This window comes from Gastrolobium bilobum, unplaced genomic scaffold (genome assembly GCF_033153095.1).
Source record: "Gastrolobium bilobum isolate Gb01-03AN ecotype WA unplaced genomic scaffold, APGP_CSIRO_Gbil_v1 utg10862, whole genome shotgun sequence".
In the NCBI taxonomy this organism is placed as follows: domain Eukaryota; kingdom Viridiplantae; phylum Streptophyta; class Magnoliopsida; order Fabales; family Fabaceae; genus Gastrolobium; species Gastrolobium bilobum.
Window position 1 is genome coordinate 313,209 of NW_026897833.1, and position 18,677 is coordinate 331,885.

General features: G+C 35.5%; 2 protein-coding genes across 2 annotated transcripts; both read left to right on the top strand.

The window, feature by feature from the left end:
- The first annotated feature begins 49 nt into the window (after window positions 1-49).
- LOC133310713 (probable disease resistance protein At5g63020) lies at window positions 50-4,109 on the top strand. Its single transcript, XM_061511683.1, has 2 exons — window positions 50-289; window positions 1,836-4,109. The coding sequence occupies exons 1-2, from the start codon at window positions 50-52 to the stop codon at window positions 4,107-4,109; spliced, it is 2,514 nt and encodes an 837-aa protein (XP_061367667.1).
- A 391-nt stretch (window positions 4,110-4,500) lies between these two features.
- LOC133310714 (uncharacterized) lies at window positions 4,501-4,986 on the top strand. Its single transcript, XM_061511685.1, has one exon. The coding sequence runs from the start codon at window positions 4,501-4,503 to the stop codon at window positions 4,984-4,986; it is 486 nt and encodes a 161-aa protein (XP_061367669.1).
- Window positions 4,987-18,677: the final 13,691 nt, after the last annotated feature.

The following is an 18,677-nucleotide window of genomic DNA, read 5'->3' on the forward strand; positions in this document are numbered from 1 at the left end:
ATAAAAAGTAATGGAAGTATTAACAATTGTTTGAGATATAGATAAAACCATGGAGGTTGTAGGAGTACTTTGGGAAGTTGCTACCTGTTTGTTCAGCAGCGGTAAAGTCCACGCTTCCTATGTTTATAAGCTAGAGAAGAATCTCGCATCATTACAAGAGAAGTGGGTTGATCTTCAAAACATTAGGAAGGATCTGCATAGAAGAATCGATGATGCTGAGGAGACTGGGGAGATGAAAAGGACAGAGGAAGTGAATGGTTGGCTGGAAAAAGTTCAAAAACTTGAAGAGGTAAACACACACTTCATTTGGTAAATGCTCGCCATCCAGTTATTTGCTTATATTTTTTCGTATTAAACTCGAAGCATAGAAAATCAATGCCGTATGGTAGATATATTGTATATACGACCCATGCATAATTTAGACATCTTTTGTTGCTTGTTGGTTTATTTGTTAACTGTAAGTACGGATGATAAAAAGTTTGAACTAAAATAACAACACCTTTTACTTACCTCTCTGTCGTCTAGTCTTCAAATTGAGCAGAATGTTCCTAGGCTCCTTACCGTTACCAATTTATTCCCCCTTTTTATGTACAATACATAATTATGGCACGAAAAAAGTTATATCAAACAGAACTAGATAAAAATAAGAGAAAATCGGCAACACTTTCTACCATATTGGAGAGATATAGATCATGAACTTAGTAAGCCTCTCTAAAATTTCATTATCAGTCATTTTGTAAAGAAATTGTAGGAACATCTCTCGATTGCCATTAAAAATTTTAAAAGAAGAAAAGTGTTAGATTGGGTAAGTTTTACTGTACAACTATATTGTATTGCTGTAGCATTATCTCTTCAAACATTTTCAAATATGACATTGAAAAAAAAATTATTAGGATAGTTAGATACAAATGTAATTAAATAGACGTTATTCTGCAAATGATTTAAATTTCTTTCTCTCATGTTATTTATTAACAGTTCTTATTTTTAATAAAAAAATAATTTTGAGATTATTAAAAAAAATTAGTAAAATAGTTGTACCACTTGTAAGCGGTGACGGACTCAGAATTTTTTCTAATAACAGATGAAAATAAAATATTATAATTATAAGTATATTTAAAACTAATAAAAAATGCTAACTTTATAAATATTTTTGAAGGGAGCTAACTATTAGTACTAATAATTTATTATTATTAAAAAAAGATCGTTTTATACATGAAATAAAAATAAATAAAACTTAGGGATGGGCGGCTACCCATGCTATCGATCCCCTCCCTAGGTCCATCCCTCCTTGTAAGGCAATTGAAAGCCTATAATATTTTGCACAAGCACAACCACTTATATATGCAACATTCACACTCTTAAGGTAGGGGGGATCTTTGGTCTTTTGCACTCCTACCTCTGCAAACACTAGCCTGAGAGTGTGAAACTGGACATGCGAACACATCACCCATTTTTCACCATATATAACACATGATAGAACACCAACTTAAGCACCCCAAACCAAACATTAGGGAGCGAGACCAAATTCAATCAATATCCGATCACACTATCTCGAACTATATTGGAAATATTCATCTATCTTCTCAAATTGAACCGGGTATATATCCTCCCTAAATCTAATAAAGCCTATCTTGAATTCAACTCATTAAATAATTTAAGAGAAAATGTTTATTTGATCACTTTAAATAGTTTTTGTATTATTTCACTAATTCATAAACATAAAAAACCTAAAGATCAGGATATATACAAAATCTAAAACTTTAAAAATCAAATATAAAAAATATATATTAAATTGATGCATATTAATAAAGTCTTACTGTACATACTGCTTACAGGTAATGGAGGAAATTCAAAACCAAGGTTCTCTAGAAACTCATAATAAATGTCTAAGCGGTTGTTGCCCAAAGAATTGTGTGTCAAGCTACAAGTTAGGAAAGAGAGTTGTGGCCATGCTTAGGGAGGTGGATGGACTCTCGGAGAAACGTTTAGTTGATATTGCTTACAACCTACACTCTGGGGTGGTGGATGAGATGCCTTATGTTGAGACTATAGGCTTGGATTTGATGCTCAACAGAGTCTGGAATACTATTGAAGATAAAAATGTAAACATGATTGGTTTATATGGAATGGGTGGGGCTGGAAAAACCACCCTTATGAAGAGAATTCACGGTGAATTTGGAAAGAGACAGCACAACTTTGATATAGTGTTGTGGGTGGTGGTTTCTAGATATTGTGATATTGATAAAATTATGGATTCCATTCGAAAGAGCTTAGGGATCAATGATTATATTTGGGACAAACGTAATCCAGATGAAAGAGTGGCAACGATTTATCGAGTCCTGAAAACAAAGAAATTTGTGCTAATGTTAGACGATTTATGGGGAGAGTTGGAACTAGAAAAGGTGGGAGTTCCACATCCGAAGGATACTAATAATCATTCAAAAGTGTTGTTCACAACACGGAATGAGGATGTGTGTGCTAAAATGCAAGCGGGGAAGAAATTTGAAGTGGAACGTTTAGGAGAGCAAGAAGCATTTGAATTGTTTTGTAAAATGGTAGGTGAGGAGACATTACGCAGTCACACAGATATTCAAATGTTAGCATGGGATATAGCTAAATTATGCAAAGGATTGCCACTAGCACTGGTTACAGTGGGACGTGCCATGTCAGGAGTGAAAAGCGTTGCAGCATGGAGTCAAGCCATGGGTGATTTAACACGGTTCTCTTTCATAGGTCTAAAGTTGGAAAAGGATATGTTTCGTATCCTGACGTTTAGTTATGACAGACTCCCAGATGAAACACACAAGAGTTGCTTCCTATATTGTGCACTATACCCAAAAGATTATGAAGTTGAGGTTAAAGATTTAATTGATCGATGGATCGGAGAGGGATTTCTGGGTAAAGGTAGAATGAAGAAGAGTATATATGATATGTATGAGGAAGGGGAATCTATCATTGAAAAATTAAAGCTTTCATGTCTCTTAGAGGGCGTTGAAGATTATCGTAATGGGACATTTAGAATTAAGATGCATGATGTGATAAGAGATATGGCACTATGGTTAGCCCGTGATGGAGATCGAAATAAAGACAAAGTTGTAGTTGAAGGGGAGGCATTAGGCATGTCAGAAATGGATTTTGAAAGGTTGAATGATGTGGAAAGGATTTCAATTATAAATGCTGCGAGTGGAAGTTGGCAAGTACCATCTTGTCCAAATCTCTTAACCCTATGTGTACGGGGGGATGATGTGAATATCACTGACTTTTCGAATCTGGAATCCATGACAAGGTTGAAAGTCTTAGACCTATCAGACAATGATATTGACCATCCACTAACAGAAATAAAAGAATTAATGAGGTTGGAATACCTTAATCTGTCATTTACGAAAATACGAAATGGGTTGCAAATTGGTTGGAAGAATTTGAAAATGTTGAGGGTACTGCTTATGGAATATCTTAATTGTAACATCATTTCTTTAAAAGAGATTGAAAGTCTTAAGCAGTTGAAGGTGTTTAGATTAATTTCCTATTTTGGATCATTAAGTGCAGAAGAGGAGAAAGCACTACTAGAGAAGTTGGAGTGCTTACCAAAATTGGAAGAACTGTGCATCGAATTAAGAACCACCCCAGGTCTCCATAAGTTACTCGAGTCGAACAAATTGAGGGATTGCTTGAGACGTTTTCTGCTTCGGAGTATCACGTCATTTGATATGGCATCATTTTTAGCATCTGGAATGAAGCATCTGGAATGGATAGATTTACGGGAAATAGAAAATATTAAGGAAAGTTCACCCATTGCTGACACTTTCCATCTTCCCAAGCTTCGTCAGGTGCAGATTGTAGATTGTCAATCAATAACTCATTTGACATGGCTGAGGTATGCTCCGCTTCTTGAGTATCTTTATGTTGCCAATTGTGATTCAATTGAAGAAGTGGTGAAGGAAGCCGAGGATGACAGAGACAACTCTAATGATATATTCCCAAATCTTAGACATCTCTCCCTTAATCATTTGCCAAAGCTGAAGAGCATCCACAAGAGAGCATTGGCTTTTCCTTCCCTTGAATTCATTGCTATTGGTGATTGCCGAAATTTGAGGACGCTTTTCCTTTGAATTCCAACTCTGCCAAAGACATCTTGATTACAATAGAAGGAGGCTCTTGTGGTGGAACAATTTAGAGTGGGAAGATGTAGCCATTTGTTAGAAATCACGCTTTAGAAACTGCAATATTTTTAATTATTTAGGAGTCAGTTTTTATTTCTGTTTTAATGAGTTGTTAAGTAGTGAGCAGTTACTTTTCTGCTTTAATAGGTAGTTATGAAGTGAGCAGTTTTCTTTTCTATTGATGGGAAGTTATGTAGTTTCTTTTTATTATTTTTCTTTATAAGTTGTATTGTTATGCATCAATAAACTAGTACCTCATTTCTCAATTATATTTTTCATCTCCAAAACCAACAAAAACCAACAATTGGTATCAGAGCCATTTTCTTACGGGACATGTAGAATGGATTCTGAAACAAGATTTTCCCAAGCAGCTCTTCCAGTTTTCAATGGGGAAAACTATGATCTTTGGGCCGTCAAAATGGAGGCTTACCTAGAGGCTTTGGATCTTTGGGAAGCTGTAGAAGAGGATTATGAAGTCCTTCCTCTGCCGGACAATCCCACCATGGCCCAGATCAAGAATCATAAGGAGAAAAAAAAAACGAAAAGCAAAGGCAAAATCATGCCTTTTGCTGGTATCTCTACAACCATCTTTACTAGGGTCATGACTCTCAAATCGGCAAAAACAATTTGGGACTATCTAAAGGCAGAATATGCTGGAGATGAAAGAATTCGAAGCATGCAGGTGCTTAACTTAATGAGGGAATTTGAGATTCAAAGGATGAAAGAGTCTGAAACAATCAAGGAATACTCAGACACATTGTTGGGCATTGCCAACAAGATAAAGTTTGTTGGGCATTGCCAACAAGATAAAGTTACTGGGCGATAATTTTGCAGATTCCAGAATTGTTGAGAAAATTCTGGTAACAGTGCCAGAGAGGTATGAAGCATCTATTGCTTCGTTGGAGAACACAAAAGATCTGTCTAAAATTACTTTTGCAGAAGTGCTACATGTCCTCCAAGCCCAAGAGCAGCGAAGATTGATGAGGGAAGATCATGTTGTTGAAGGTGCTCTTCTAGCCAAGAGCCAATAAACTAATTACAACAAAGGAAAGGGTGAAAAGAAAAGTTACCCACCTTGTCAGCATTGTGGCAAAATGGGTCACCCACCATTCAGATGTTGGCAGAGACCTGATGCTAAATGCTTCAAGTGCAATCAAATGGGGCATGAAGCAGTCATATGCAAGAGCAAAAATCAACAGCAAGAGGAAGAAGCTAAGGTTGCTGATCAAGAGGAGGAGGAGGAGGATCAACTCTTTGTGGCAACGTGTTTTGCAAGAAGTGAAGAGAGTGAGAGTTGGCTGATTGACAGTGGCTGCACAAATCATATGACCAATGACAGGGAGCTTTTCAAAAATTTAAAGCCAACCAATATCACCAAAGTCAGAATAGGCAATGGTGATTATATTTCAGTCAAAGGAAAGGGGACTATTGCAATAACAAGTTGCTCAGGTACAAAGTTTATTCCTGATGTCCTTTTTGTACCCGAAATTCAACAAAATCTGTTGAGTGTTGGCCAATTGATTGAAAAAGGATTCAAAGTGCTTTTCGAAAATAGAGTTTGTCTCATTCACGATGAGAATGAAAAGGAAATCATCAAAGCAAAAATGAGAGGCAAGAGTTTCTCATTTGAACCAATCAAGGAGGAGCAAGCTGCTGTTTCCATAGAGGAGAATGTGACTGAGACTTGGCACAAGAGACTAGGCCATTGTCACCTCTCAAATATGTTGTTGATGAAGAAGAAGGAGCTGTCAAATGATTTACCAACCTTTGCAGATTATTTACCAACCTTTGCAAATTGTAATGCCTTTCAATTTGGCAAACAAAACAGAAATCCATTTCCTAAGTCAAGTTGGAGAGCCTCCAATAAGCTGCAGTTGATCCACTCAGATGTTTATTTTCATGAAGATAAGAAGTGGAACTGGACACAAGCACAAGAGGCATCCATGAGTAAGCATAAATCAAGTCCTCTCATCCAAATAAGCAAAGAGCAAGGAGTGGAACATTGGCAAGAAGAGTTAGAAGATGACCCACCAGACCCACCAATTCGTGGAACAAGGTTGCTGTCCAATATTTATCAAAAATGAAATGTAGCCATTTGTGCACCTGCAAGCAAATTTGAAAATCTAAGGAAGAAGATTGGTGTTTGCAGCTCCAAAAGCAAGGAGGAGTGTTAGAAATCATGCTTTAGAAACTGCAATATTTTTAATTATTTAGGAGTCAGTTTTTATTTCTGTTTTAATGAGTTGTTAAGTAGTGAGCAGTTACTTTTCTGCTTTAATGGGTAGTTATGAAGTGAGCAGTTTTCTTTTCTATTGATGGGAAGTTATGTAGTTTCTTTTTATTATTTTTCTTTATAAGTTGTATTGTTATGCATCAATAAACTAGTACGTCATTTCTCAATTATATTTTTCATCTCCAAAACCAACACCATTAAAGACCTACTCCAATCAAAATTTCAATGGAGGAAGTACAAGTGACCCTACAATTGTTGGCCTCAATGGCTGTGTAAGCATTGGATTTGGGAGTGGCACAAATACTTAAGCCGCTCGTAATTTGTGGTCAGTGTAAAAGTGTTCAAATGGCAGTAGTGAATTGATCATGGTTTCTTGTGATTGTATTCCAGTATTTATCATGATATTCGGGCTAACTGAAAAAATAAAAAATTGATAGCATGAAATAATATATATATTTTCATTTACTTTATCTTTGTTTTTTTCTTTTTCCTATTTCGAAATTGTGTATTGTATCACTTTAGAGGGGGGAAAGGAAAATAAACATGTTTCTTATTCAGTCGTATGTTGCGCGTTTGATTGGAAACCTTCTTGGCAGTTTGAATTACTTAGTTAAGGGTTAAGATTCTTTGGTCTTCGATTCTTGAGAACCGGGTCTTCTATATCTTGGGCCTCTAATATTGGTCCAAAACACACATGTTTATATATTATTTCATGAGCATATACATTATTACTTATGAGTTTTTCTTTTCTTTTTCTCTTCGCTTTTGCATTGTTTTAAGAAAAATGGAATGGAAGTGTTTTGTCTTAGAGACAGAAATGTCTAGCCCAATGGACTAGTGTGTTGATCTTGGATCTGGTGCATTATAATAGCCCTAACTTAATTAATTAGTAAATTACATGTAATTAAGTAATTAAGCATGTATTAGTAAGTAAAATTAAGTGTAGTGCCTAGCTAAATTAATTAGGGTCACTTTTGAGGTAAAAAGTTCACTCAGTGAAAATTATGGGGTAAAAATGGACGTAGTCAAAAATACCCAAAATATAAAAGTAAAATTAGAAATATTCATAGAAAAATATTCCAGACCTTTGGGTAAAGTTTGGTGGTGAATGGAGTTTAATAGATAGATGAGCTAATACCCGGTTGATTTCACTTAACCATTATAAGTGACAAAACACAAAATCACAACCCCTCATTTCTTTCTTCCTTCGTCGAGCCTGAGAGAGAAGAGAGAGTGGGAGAGATGACCAAATGGGAGAAGCAAACCCTAGGTCCATGGATTCTTAACCGATTTGAGTGATTCCAAAGCCTTAACCACTCTAAATCTCCTCCTCTTTCATAAACTTAACTTAGTTTTAAGTGTGAAGCATTATGGAGAGAGATATCTCCCTCCAAAGATTTCGCCCTTGTGAGGATTTGAGGAGTGTGAAGGTGATTCTCTCCATGGGAGCTTAGGAGATCAACATCCCTTGGTTGTGTAACCCTTTGTGGTGAGTTTCCACTCCTTGAACCTTGTTTTCATGGGGATTGTATGGTTGAGGAAGATGATGAATAATGTCATTGTGAGTAATATGAGTTTGGGTTTGATTTAAGTTTAAGTCCTTTGTAAAAGTTGTTATAGATGATAAATAAACAGTAGAAATGAATTTAGATAGTCATTTGGTTATTGTTCAATATATGGAAGATTCATGCTTGGGATTATGGATATTCTAGTATTTTGAGCAATTAGCGAGTTAGATGATTGCTTATGTCATTGTGTTGTTAAGATTGAGGCAAGTGAACCAACTTTGAGTGACCACTCATTGGAACAAGCTATGGAGCTTGATTGACTCATTTGGATAGGTGTGTATTTTGCAAAGTTGTAGCTTGAAATCAAAGTTGATTGGTTGCAAACGTGTTGGGGAACAAAGGTTGAATTGAAGCATTGAGGTAAGCCTTCGGACCTTGGAAATTGATCCCTTTATTGTTCCACCAAGCCCGGAATGGGTAGTGGTTATTAATAGTGTTGTATATGCAATAAGGTAGTTTAATGCTTTGTTATACATACACTACAAAAAATATGGACTTTTGCCACGGTGAAAAACGTGGCAAACGATGACTAAACCCGTGGCTAAATGAATTGGCCACACTTCCACAGCCCGTGCGCAAAACTGGCGTCGCATTCATTTTGCCACAGGTATTTTTGCTCTTAGCCACGATGGTATAGAGTGTGGTAACATTTTTTTAGCTACATTTAATCTTAATATTAGCCATGATAATGACCGTGGCTAATTGTGTCCACTGCATAAAAAAAATATTAATTCTGAATCATTTTTGAATACTGATCCAAAGAAAATAAAAACCAATGAATAATGCAAGAAAAATACTAGAATATATTTGTATACAAATATCAGCTACGTACAAAGTATGTATTTTGCAACACGAGAACTTCCATCCAATTGTAAGAAATAAAAAATGGAATTTACAACTGAGGACCAAACTAAATAATAACTCAACAAAAAAGCCAAAACACCTACAGGTTGTTAAAAGACTTAGACCACAAACAATGTTAGAGGAGCCATCCAAGGGGTCAAAAACAACACAGTACCTGCATCAATAGAAAATTAAAATAAAACAAAATAATTAAAACCAAAAGTTGCATAATAACTAATCAGCCTCAATAAATGAAAGCTAACATTTATTCTAGAATAGGCGAATCAAATTAACACTGTTATTCTATGCATAAGAGAGAGATTGAACTACTTTCCACGCTTAGAAGTTTCCACAAACACTACCTCTTCATCTTCTTCAAAAACCAATATGCACTGTGCAAATATCAAACCATCACCAACATCCAAAAAAACAAACAAAGAAATAAATAATGATATAATGACTCACAGTTCGGCCACTGCTTATCAAATTGATGAAGACCTCATTGGAAAGTACATCTAGTTTCTTCTGTTCTTCACCGTTCATATTCCAAATAACAAAACCAACGGAATAGAAAAATTAATAAAATAAATAAAGAAAAAACAGAGACTAAATAAAATAAATAATCATAATAATATGATGCAGTTCACTTGCCTGAACATTAGTATCTCCAACGAGTTCAATGAGTTTAGCAAGATTAGCCTACACACGTACTTTTTTCAGAAATGCTTCATAAAGACTCGTTAAAATGAAGATAGATCAGTTATCTTACCAATGCATCACCAGTAAAAACAACCTGATGTTCATCCTCTTTGCCAGTGATGTAATAACTTATGTGACCTTTGGTGTGGTTAAGCAAGTCAAACAAATGGCTTATGTTATCAAGAGAGTTATATCTTATTAAATAAAGTATCAATTTTATAATTATAAATTACAAGTTAAAAACAAATTATCAAAAGATAAAATTCAAAAAACAAATCCAGTACCACATGCTAAACATATTAACACAAGTTGTAAACAAAGGCAAAGTGGGAAACAGTGGAAGCAGAACTAACCAATCAAATTATACCCACCAACTTCCAAAAGTTATGCAATTTTAGAGTAAAACAAAATTAACATATATAGACCCCCAAAGTTTTACCAAGACCTATATAGACCACCAGATTAAATACTTAATAGGTGAACTAACAAAAATCTTAAAAAAAAAATTTATTTAAACAAAAAATTGCAAGTACCAAACAACATAACTTGTAAGGCTTCACGAGCTTAACTTACTAGCCTCTTTTCATTTTTTATTACAATATTAGCACTTAGTATTTCATCTACTGAATCCTTGGTAAAAAGGAACAGCTTGCAGTCAGATATGTATTTAGAAAAGAGATACGTAGAAAAAGTTAATCCTGCTCCATGAAAGGGAAGAAAGGCTATAAATTAATATGGCAAAACATACCTTCAAAATATAATAGAAAAACAGCTGATGAAGAAAAGACAGATAAACTTGTTTTATTTAAAAGTGACATTTAAGCAAAAATTCAAATAATGAATAAGAAGGGGGAGAAAGTGAGTTGTTTTTAAGTTGTGTATATATGCATACAAAATTCTTGATTATAACAAACCTTCATAAAAACTTTCATCCCAATTAGATCACGTACGTAAAATTCACCCTCCTCTAATTCTGGCCTGTCTTCTTCCATCACCAGCAAGGTAGCACCAATAAGCATCTTAGCCTGCATGATGTATTGATTAATTAGTCAAGGCTAAAAGGTATGCATATCATATGATGAAACAGAACATGGCAATACAAGAAACATGAAGCTTCCAGTTGCAACAAGGAGTGTTAGATCCCATTTGAGAAGCAATAAGGGTATATGGCAATTGAGAACCTATATTACATTGATCTCTTGTAATATGAGTTTTTGGGGCTTATGTGGCTATCCCACCACCATGAATACATTCTTTTAGAATCAGCATGGGACAGAGTCGCCATCACTTCAGCCAAGAACACCAGAACCGTGTCTTCTGATGTTGAAGGAAGCCGAACCATGTGACACAATTTCACAGTATATAGGAAGCCGAGTCTCTCTTGCTGCTTGCATATAGTCATTGGAACAAAAAACAATGAAAGGAATGCAAATGGTTCAGTTTCAAGTGAATCATAGCCATGCCTTTGGTTTGTTCTCATCAAAAAAAAGTGAATGAATGATCATAAACAACACCAATACCAAAAAATAATAAATAAATAAATTTACCTGAACAGTTGAACTCTCGAGTTCCAAGAGCGAATGAACATAAATCTAATACAAAAAAATAGTACCGATCAGACACAAAATTCCAAAAAAAAAAAATCAGAATTTGGCCAGTAAACAAGAACATAAAATTAGCCTACGTCAGAAAATGCAAAAAAAAAAAAAAAATGTTCTCAATTTTTTTATGATGATCCCTTATGAACACGAGATGTGCAACCATAAAATTCAAACGGCATGAACAATCAAACCCCATTAAAATACTAAGAGCATTACAAAGGAAGGGAATGGAATTCAAAACTCAAAAGTCCAGGGACAAAGGTGTAGAAGAAGATAAAAAATGAAGTAACAGTCAAGACAAGAGATCAATGCTCAATAACAAGCAAGGAGTGTTATATTGGCCAGATCTTCATCGCTGGTGATCGAAATCAAGGTTTCCAAGTCACCGTTCGATAATGGACACTGCAGTGTGATCGACGAACAACACAACTCACCAAGCTTCACCGTCAACTCTATAAAACACAATCACACACACGAACAATCTCGAATAAATCAACCAAATTAAGAAAAACAAAGGTGAAATTGAATGAACAAGCGAATCATAAATGAACCTTAGAAAGAAATGGAAAGATTGGAAATAAAAAAATTGTACTCTGCCTCCTCCTTTGTCGATTCAAGCAGCCTCAGTCTCGTCCCCGAGCCATGTTCATCATCGTGCAAATTGTAAATGATGGTTTTCCTAAGGTTGGTAAAATAGTATTTCTTTCATAAAGGATAATGAAAATTGGCGAAGTCCCCAAGAGAAAGAAGACGACGGAGGAGAGAGAAAAACCATTGGGAAAAAATGTACAACCCTAATAAGTGAAATACATGGATCTGGGTGCTATTTGCTAAAATGCCCTTGAAAAAATGTTAGAAAATTTTAAAATATTGACCGTCTATATAAAGCCGTGGTTAAAATATTGTGCCTATACGCCGTATTTCTTGTAGTGATATGTGTATGCATTTTGTGTAGCATAGGATGGTGTTTCCCTATATTTTGTATGTTGCATGACGATGCGTAATTCATACTTGGTAGTTTAGGTGGCCATTAGGACTATTTGCATCTAAGTATCCTTAGGACAGCAAGAGCTCGAGGGATTTCTCCTGGAGATGTTTTACACATTGCATGGATATGTATTTGCTGCATTATTTACTGACTATTACTATTATATTGTGAGTGAACTATGGGGTGGAGAGATGCTCCAAGGACCCCTGGTTTACTGAGATGTATTCATATATCTCACCCGGTGTTGTGGGGACCCCCTTTCAGGTAAAGATGCTGCAGGAGCCTCTGATGGCAAGTGGCCATATCTGGACTAGTTGATACATGAAGATTTTGCATCATTTGGGATTATGCATGCCATTTTGTAGTTCCTATGTATAGGATTGATATTTGAAAGCCAATTGCTATATGTTTGTCATATTTTATTTTGATGGACTTAGCCTATGCTCATCGCATTTGGTATCTTGTTTGTTGATGGGAGCCAAAGATTTGATCATAGTGTTTTGTAGCTAAGTCTCATGATTATGTATATAAGACATTTAGCGATTGTGTAATATTGTGCTTATTGCATATATATGATGGAAGGGCATGGATGCTTCTTTTGATAAATGTGTACCTTGAAAGCACTAGGAATCATGTATTGAAGTGATTATATAATGTCAATCAAGTGAAAGAAGACTTTTAGGTTGAAAATCCATGTAAAAATAAAGATATCATGTCTTGTTGTCCATTTTCATATCCTATATGATAGATTTGGACCCTTGTGTCTTAATGGAAGTTGTAGATCTTTTTCTTAGCTTTCCAACGAGACCAAGATTGCGTCAATCAGATAAGTATAGCTCCAGTTAGGGGTAAAATACTATGGCTAGATGTAACCCCCAGAACTTTGGCGCCATTTGTCTGATGATGCTTGAGGTGTTTCTTGGCATGCTCGGAGTGAGGAATGCATCCATCAACTCTTCTAATGGATTGTTGTTATTATTTGTCATTGTTTCTTCCTCTCGTATCACTGAGCTTGATGCTTCTTTTTCTTGCTGCTTTCTTTCTTTGGCGATCTTTCTATTTTTTTGCTGTTTTCTCTATCTCCGGGTCGAAGTGCAAGGAGTCGATGTCAACGCTACCTCGTATAAACCAGAAAATAGATTATATAACAAAAAAATCTGAAATTAAATAACAAAAAATAAGGTCCAATCTAAAGAATCTATAGTTACTATTAATGTTGAAGTATATAATCCCTAGCAACGGCGCCAAAAACTTGTTGCGATTACGGCAAGTGCACCGTCCGTACAAGTAATACAATGTATTGAGTAAGAGATCGTTCCCATGAGGATTATAATTCAATCACTAGTTCACTACTTCAACTTAAGTTCGACAATCAATTGTGGATTTGTAACAAGATTTGATTTGAAATTTAAAATATTAAAACTAATTAAAAGCAAGAATAAAAACAAGAATGTAAAGATTTGAATTACTTGACAGAAAAATAAACGTAGCTAGGATTTTGATTTCCCTCAACCTCTCTATTACGTCTGAGTTCACTCTTTATATTAATCATCCTTAATATCAATTCAATCGATTCTTTTAATTTAATTAGGATTCAATCCCTTGACATTCTAAATCTTTATAATCTTGCAAGAACCCTAGTTCCCCGGTTATTCCCCAAGAAAATAAGTATTAAGTTTAAAAATCATAAAATTGCGCAAAACCCTATGTCTACCCCTAGAATCATAAGGATTACGATGAAATTGTCACATAACGATCATGCACCAACATTCCTATTGCCATACATTTACCTAGGATCAATCTATAAGATTCAAGCTCATAGAAAGCATTAAGAAAAGACAATTTCATTCATGATAAAAAGGAAAATTAACGTAAAGAATTATTCAAAACATAATAGATCAATTGAGTTCCATCTAACCCTAACTACTATAAAGATTTAGTCGGACAAAGTGAAATCAAGAAAGAAAAGAATTAAGAAATCTCCCCCAAATTCCATATTAGAGTGGAGAATTCTTCAATAATTCCAGCGCAGACTTGATTCTGATCAGTCTCCGCTTCACGAACATGAACTGGTTGTTTCCTCTGCTTTTACTCTGCCTCTGGTTGCCAAGAATATGATGAATTCTGCCCTAAATTATGTTTTTATGGGTAAAGAACCCGTGCCAAAAGTGGATACTTTGAATGAGCCTAAGTTGGGTCGTGAGGGGCGCTTAAGCGCGCTGTTGGGAGCTTAAGCATCCCTGGGACAACCATGCATATTTACATAGCGCGCTTAAGCGTTGTGATGAGCACCCTCTTCGAAAAGGAAATTCTTCACTTATAGCGCGCTTAAGCCCTGAGTTGGGGGCTTAAGCGCTCTTAGGCAGAGGCTTTTGTGGTTTTTGGGGGGCTTAAGCTCCAGATTGAAAGCTTAAGTGTAACACCCCGTATATATCCGGTAATGTTATCATGTTATCGTATTAAGCTGCGCTTAATTAAAATTGCGAAATATCTTTTTCTTTTCAATTATGATGTCATTAATCATTACCAACTTGATTACTTAACCATTTTCAAAACATTGCCTGTATGTACATTGCAATAAACAGCTAACTGAAATACCTCATCAATTAAATAACATAATGTATGTCTCTAGTCACGTAGCTACAACACGTAGACCGAACCAACTAGCAGTTTATACAACTCGACTCAAAAGTACTACAACATAGTGGCATGGACAACTCCCATGCTCACCCAAATAAGGCAACAAAGCCCAACAGAAAGTCTCAACTCAAATCATAAAGAGCAAAAAACATAAACAGCATCCAATCCAGTCATGTCAGCAATACAACATAAATATCATAATCAGCTAAGCTCTGGCCTCCTGCCACCAGAGGCATCAGTACCCATACTACCTGAACCCGAAATAAGCATTCCCCAAACGTGGGGTGAGATCTCTAAACAAGAAATATCAGTAAGGCAAGGGGTCCTCAAGGATCTTCCACCTCAAGCTCTCTTACATGAGCAATATAAGTTCAAAAGCAACATATCATATCAGTTCCAAAATCAGTGCAATGCAAACAGATAACCATGCCATGTGTGTCAAATACTATCTACCGGCCAGAGAAATGCAGAATTTATGTACGTCTAAATCCTACTATGTGCAAGTGCTACTTACATCCACCCCGGATCACCGTTTTGTATGGCACTGCATACTCAGGCTCATCGTCAAGATGGAACAACATATGCATATTATAAGGCCCTTGCACTGAACGGTTCACAAGCAGTTCAAATATCAATTATCAAAGCATGAAAACACATCATGCATATAAACCATTCCCCCAAGGGGCATGGTGGAATCAACAATGGCTAAACCGAGGACACGAAAGCTTACCTTGTAAACTAGCTATCCAATACCAAGAGTCCACAAGCTCAAAGTCCAAACACAGCAGAATCACAATCTGTTATGGACCAATACTATATCAATAATTATGTCCACAAGCATAAGCCATAAGCCTACTGTATAATCTCAAAGTCCACAAGCATACAACTTAAAGACAACGCCTTTCCTTTACGTTTTACGTCTTCAGGCTCCATACCAAGCCATAAGCCATTAATCACTTGATTCTGACTTAGTTCATTAATTACAGAAGTTCAACTTCATCAATCTAGGGTCCGTAAACCCCCAATAGCCTACTGTATGAACAGTACAACTACTGTTCTTCGAAATCCCAGAATATCCGAATATTCCTCGGGGACATATCCGGATATCCCATATCCGGATATCCTGATCTCCATATCCGGATATCCAATATCTGGATATCCATATCCCCATATCTGGATATCCAATATCCGAATATTTGGCGAGCAGATATCCGGATATTTCGCGACAGAATGCAGTTTCTGCATTTCGCGAAGATATCCTTCCAAGGTTCCATTTTTAACACTTTAACACGTTAAAGCATGCATTTTTATACTGTTTAAGGGTCATACCACTATTAGTTACTTGTTTAACTCCTTAAACATACCAAGACACCTCTTTTACTCATCAAAACACATGATCAAGGTTGGTACAACTTACCAAAGTCCAAAACAGAGGAAGAAAGGCTCTTGGAGCTCTCAAATCTGCATCCAAGGTTTAGACTTCCAAAGAATACGAAAATGGTGCTCAAGACTTGGTTTATCTTCACAAAGGTGGACACTTGGAGCTTCAACCACCAAGACCAAGGCTCCAACACTACAACTCACCAATACAGCCCCCTCTCAAGAACAACACAACCACCAAAACTCAGAAACAAAGCCTCATACCCACTCACAATCACACACCCAAGTGTTTACTCCACAAAAGAGAAGAAGAATTGGAAGAAAAGGTCACAAACCCTCACAATGGTGAAGAGACCATGAAGCAAGGCTCAAGGCTGGTCAGCCACTCTCAATTCTCACGTAGGAAATATAGTTACCTAGGGTTTTGAGCCTAACATAAGTATATATAGTCACTTAACCAATTAACACATAGTATTAACTTTAATTGGTACGCTTAGCATTTTAATCCCAAACTCAGGATTCTTAACCTACTCAATTTTACAAGAATTATCATATTTTTCTTATATTTTTCGGAGCACCTTTCTGGTACGCGTTTTTCATAGCCAGTACCAGTTTCTGCCATCAGTTCACATTATTTTGTCTTGAAACTCGTTTTACAAGTCCTACACATTATTCTAGTAATTATCATGAACTTATTATAATTTTCCGGGATACTTTTTCGATACGCATTTATACTGAATAGCAGAACCGGTATCTGCACTTTTTCTTCCAAAAAGCGACTTTCAGCATTCTTAATCACTTACTATAATTATTAAAGCCTCATAATAATTATTAGGGTCAATTATGAAATTATTTCCTAATTTCATATAATTAATTAATTAACTTCCTTAATTAATGGTGTGGGTTCTTACATTAAGCCTCCTCTTCAAGAAACATGATTTTCTTTATTTTCTTCAATTGAGATCTTCATATCTTCAAGTCTTGATCTTTATATCTCCAGGTGTCATATTTGCTTCCATTTATCATCAATTACCTTCAAATTAAGCAAATATAAATTATTTAATTCATAATTCGCCTAGTTCATGTTTTTATATCAATAAACCCTAGTTTTCACTTATTTAACTTGATAATTCATGTAAATTTAGTCTACAAAACAAGATAAACTAAAGGTTTATCAACACTTGATTGTTCTTCATCTCTTTATAATGAACCTAAACTTTGCTTATTTACTACTGGTGGCCAAATTTTCTATATCGGATTAATCAACAAATAAAATTAGGATAAATAGGTAAGTTAGTTCAATTACTAACGATATTAAATGTGGATTTTGATGGAATAAAATCACAACCAGTAATTGATAATAAAAAAATATTGTTAGAAATCGACAATCACACACAAATCGCAAACGAAAAGAGAAAGAGAGAGAGAATTGACATAGTGATTTATCCTGGTTCACCCAATTTAGGGTACGTCTAGCTTGTCTGTACTATATTCACCTCATTGTCATTCGTTACAAGTCACTCGATTTATAAATAAAATATAAATAGGATTAGAAAATCCTAACAGCAATTATTCATAGGCTTAAGCCCAAACTATTAAGAAAAGACAAAATTATAATAAATCAGAGGCCTACAACAGTACCTAACCTCTACGGGACCTCAGTTTCCTTTCTGCTGATTCCGATAACGAGGGTTCTCATCAACATGCGAAGTATGAGCCATACCCAATAAATATAAGGATGTAAGTGATAAAAAAGTATCAACTTTTCCCAAAAATAAATTATATAGGCTGTAAAGAGGAATTGATGCGATGTTAATTTCCCTATCTTTGGGTTTGTGTTTTGTGTCAAGTTAGGCTATAAAGTGGAGAGTATATTTCGTGTGTGCGGAGTTATGCTTTTTCTTTTCCCTTTGGTTACGCTAAGAATATAACAGATTTTTTACTTGATTTTCTAAAACTTAAAAGTTAGGTGAAGCTTTACTAATTTTTAATTTTTTTATTATATTAAATTTTTATCAAATATTATTTTATTTTATCTTATTTTAAATAATGTAAGCGATCATAATTAATAATTTTTTTTCCTTACTTTATATTGGAACAGTGACCAAAATGCCACGCTTTGGCAAAAAAATTACCAGAATGCTACGCGAACAGTAAAATTTCCCAAACTGTCATGCGGCATAATTCGCTACACAGTGTAGCAAATTATGTATGCAAGTAATTCGCTACACAGTGTAGCAAAATATGCCACGTCAGAACCAAAAAGTGCCATGTGTCAGAATTGATGAAATTCGCTACATAAATTTCATCAATTCTGACACATGACACTTTTTGGTTCTGTACATTCTGACGTGGCATATTTTGCTACACTGTGTAGCGAATTATGCCGCGTGACAGTTTGAAAGATTTTACTGTTCGCGTGGCATTCTGCTAATTTTTTTGCCAAAGCATGACATTTTGGTTACTGTCCCTTTGTATTCATACTTCGATTAGAAAAATATGGTAACAGCCCAGCTTGTCAGTTACACTGCGTATAACAATGAGAAAAGAGAACAAAAGGAGCGG

Bases quoted from the DNA above. Each gene is read 5' to 3' on its own strand.
- LOC133310713 (XM_061511683.1), top strand. From the start codon at position 50: ATGGAGGTTGTAGGAGTACTTTGGGAAGTTGCTACCTGTTTGTTCAGC. The intron at 290-1,835 runs GTAAACACACAC...TACTGCTTACAG, and splicing joins AAGTTCAAAAACTTGAAGAG to GTAATGGAGGAAATTCAAAA.
- LOC133310714 (XM_061511685.1), top strand. From the start codon at position 4,501: ATGGATTCTGAAACAAGATTTTCCCAAGCAGCTCTTCCAGTTTTCAAT.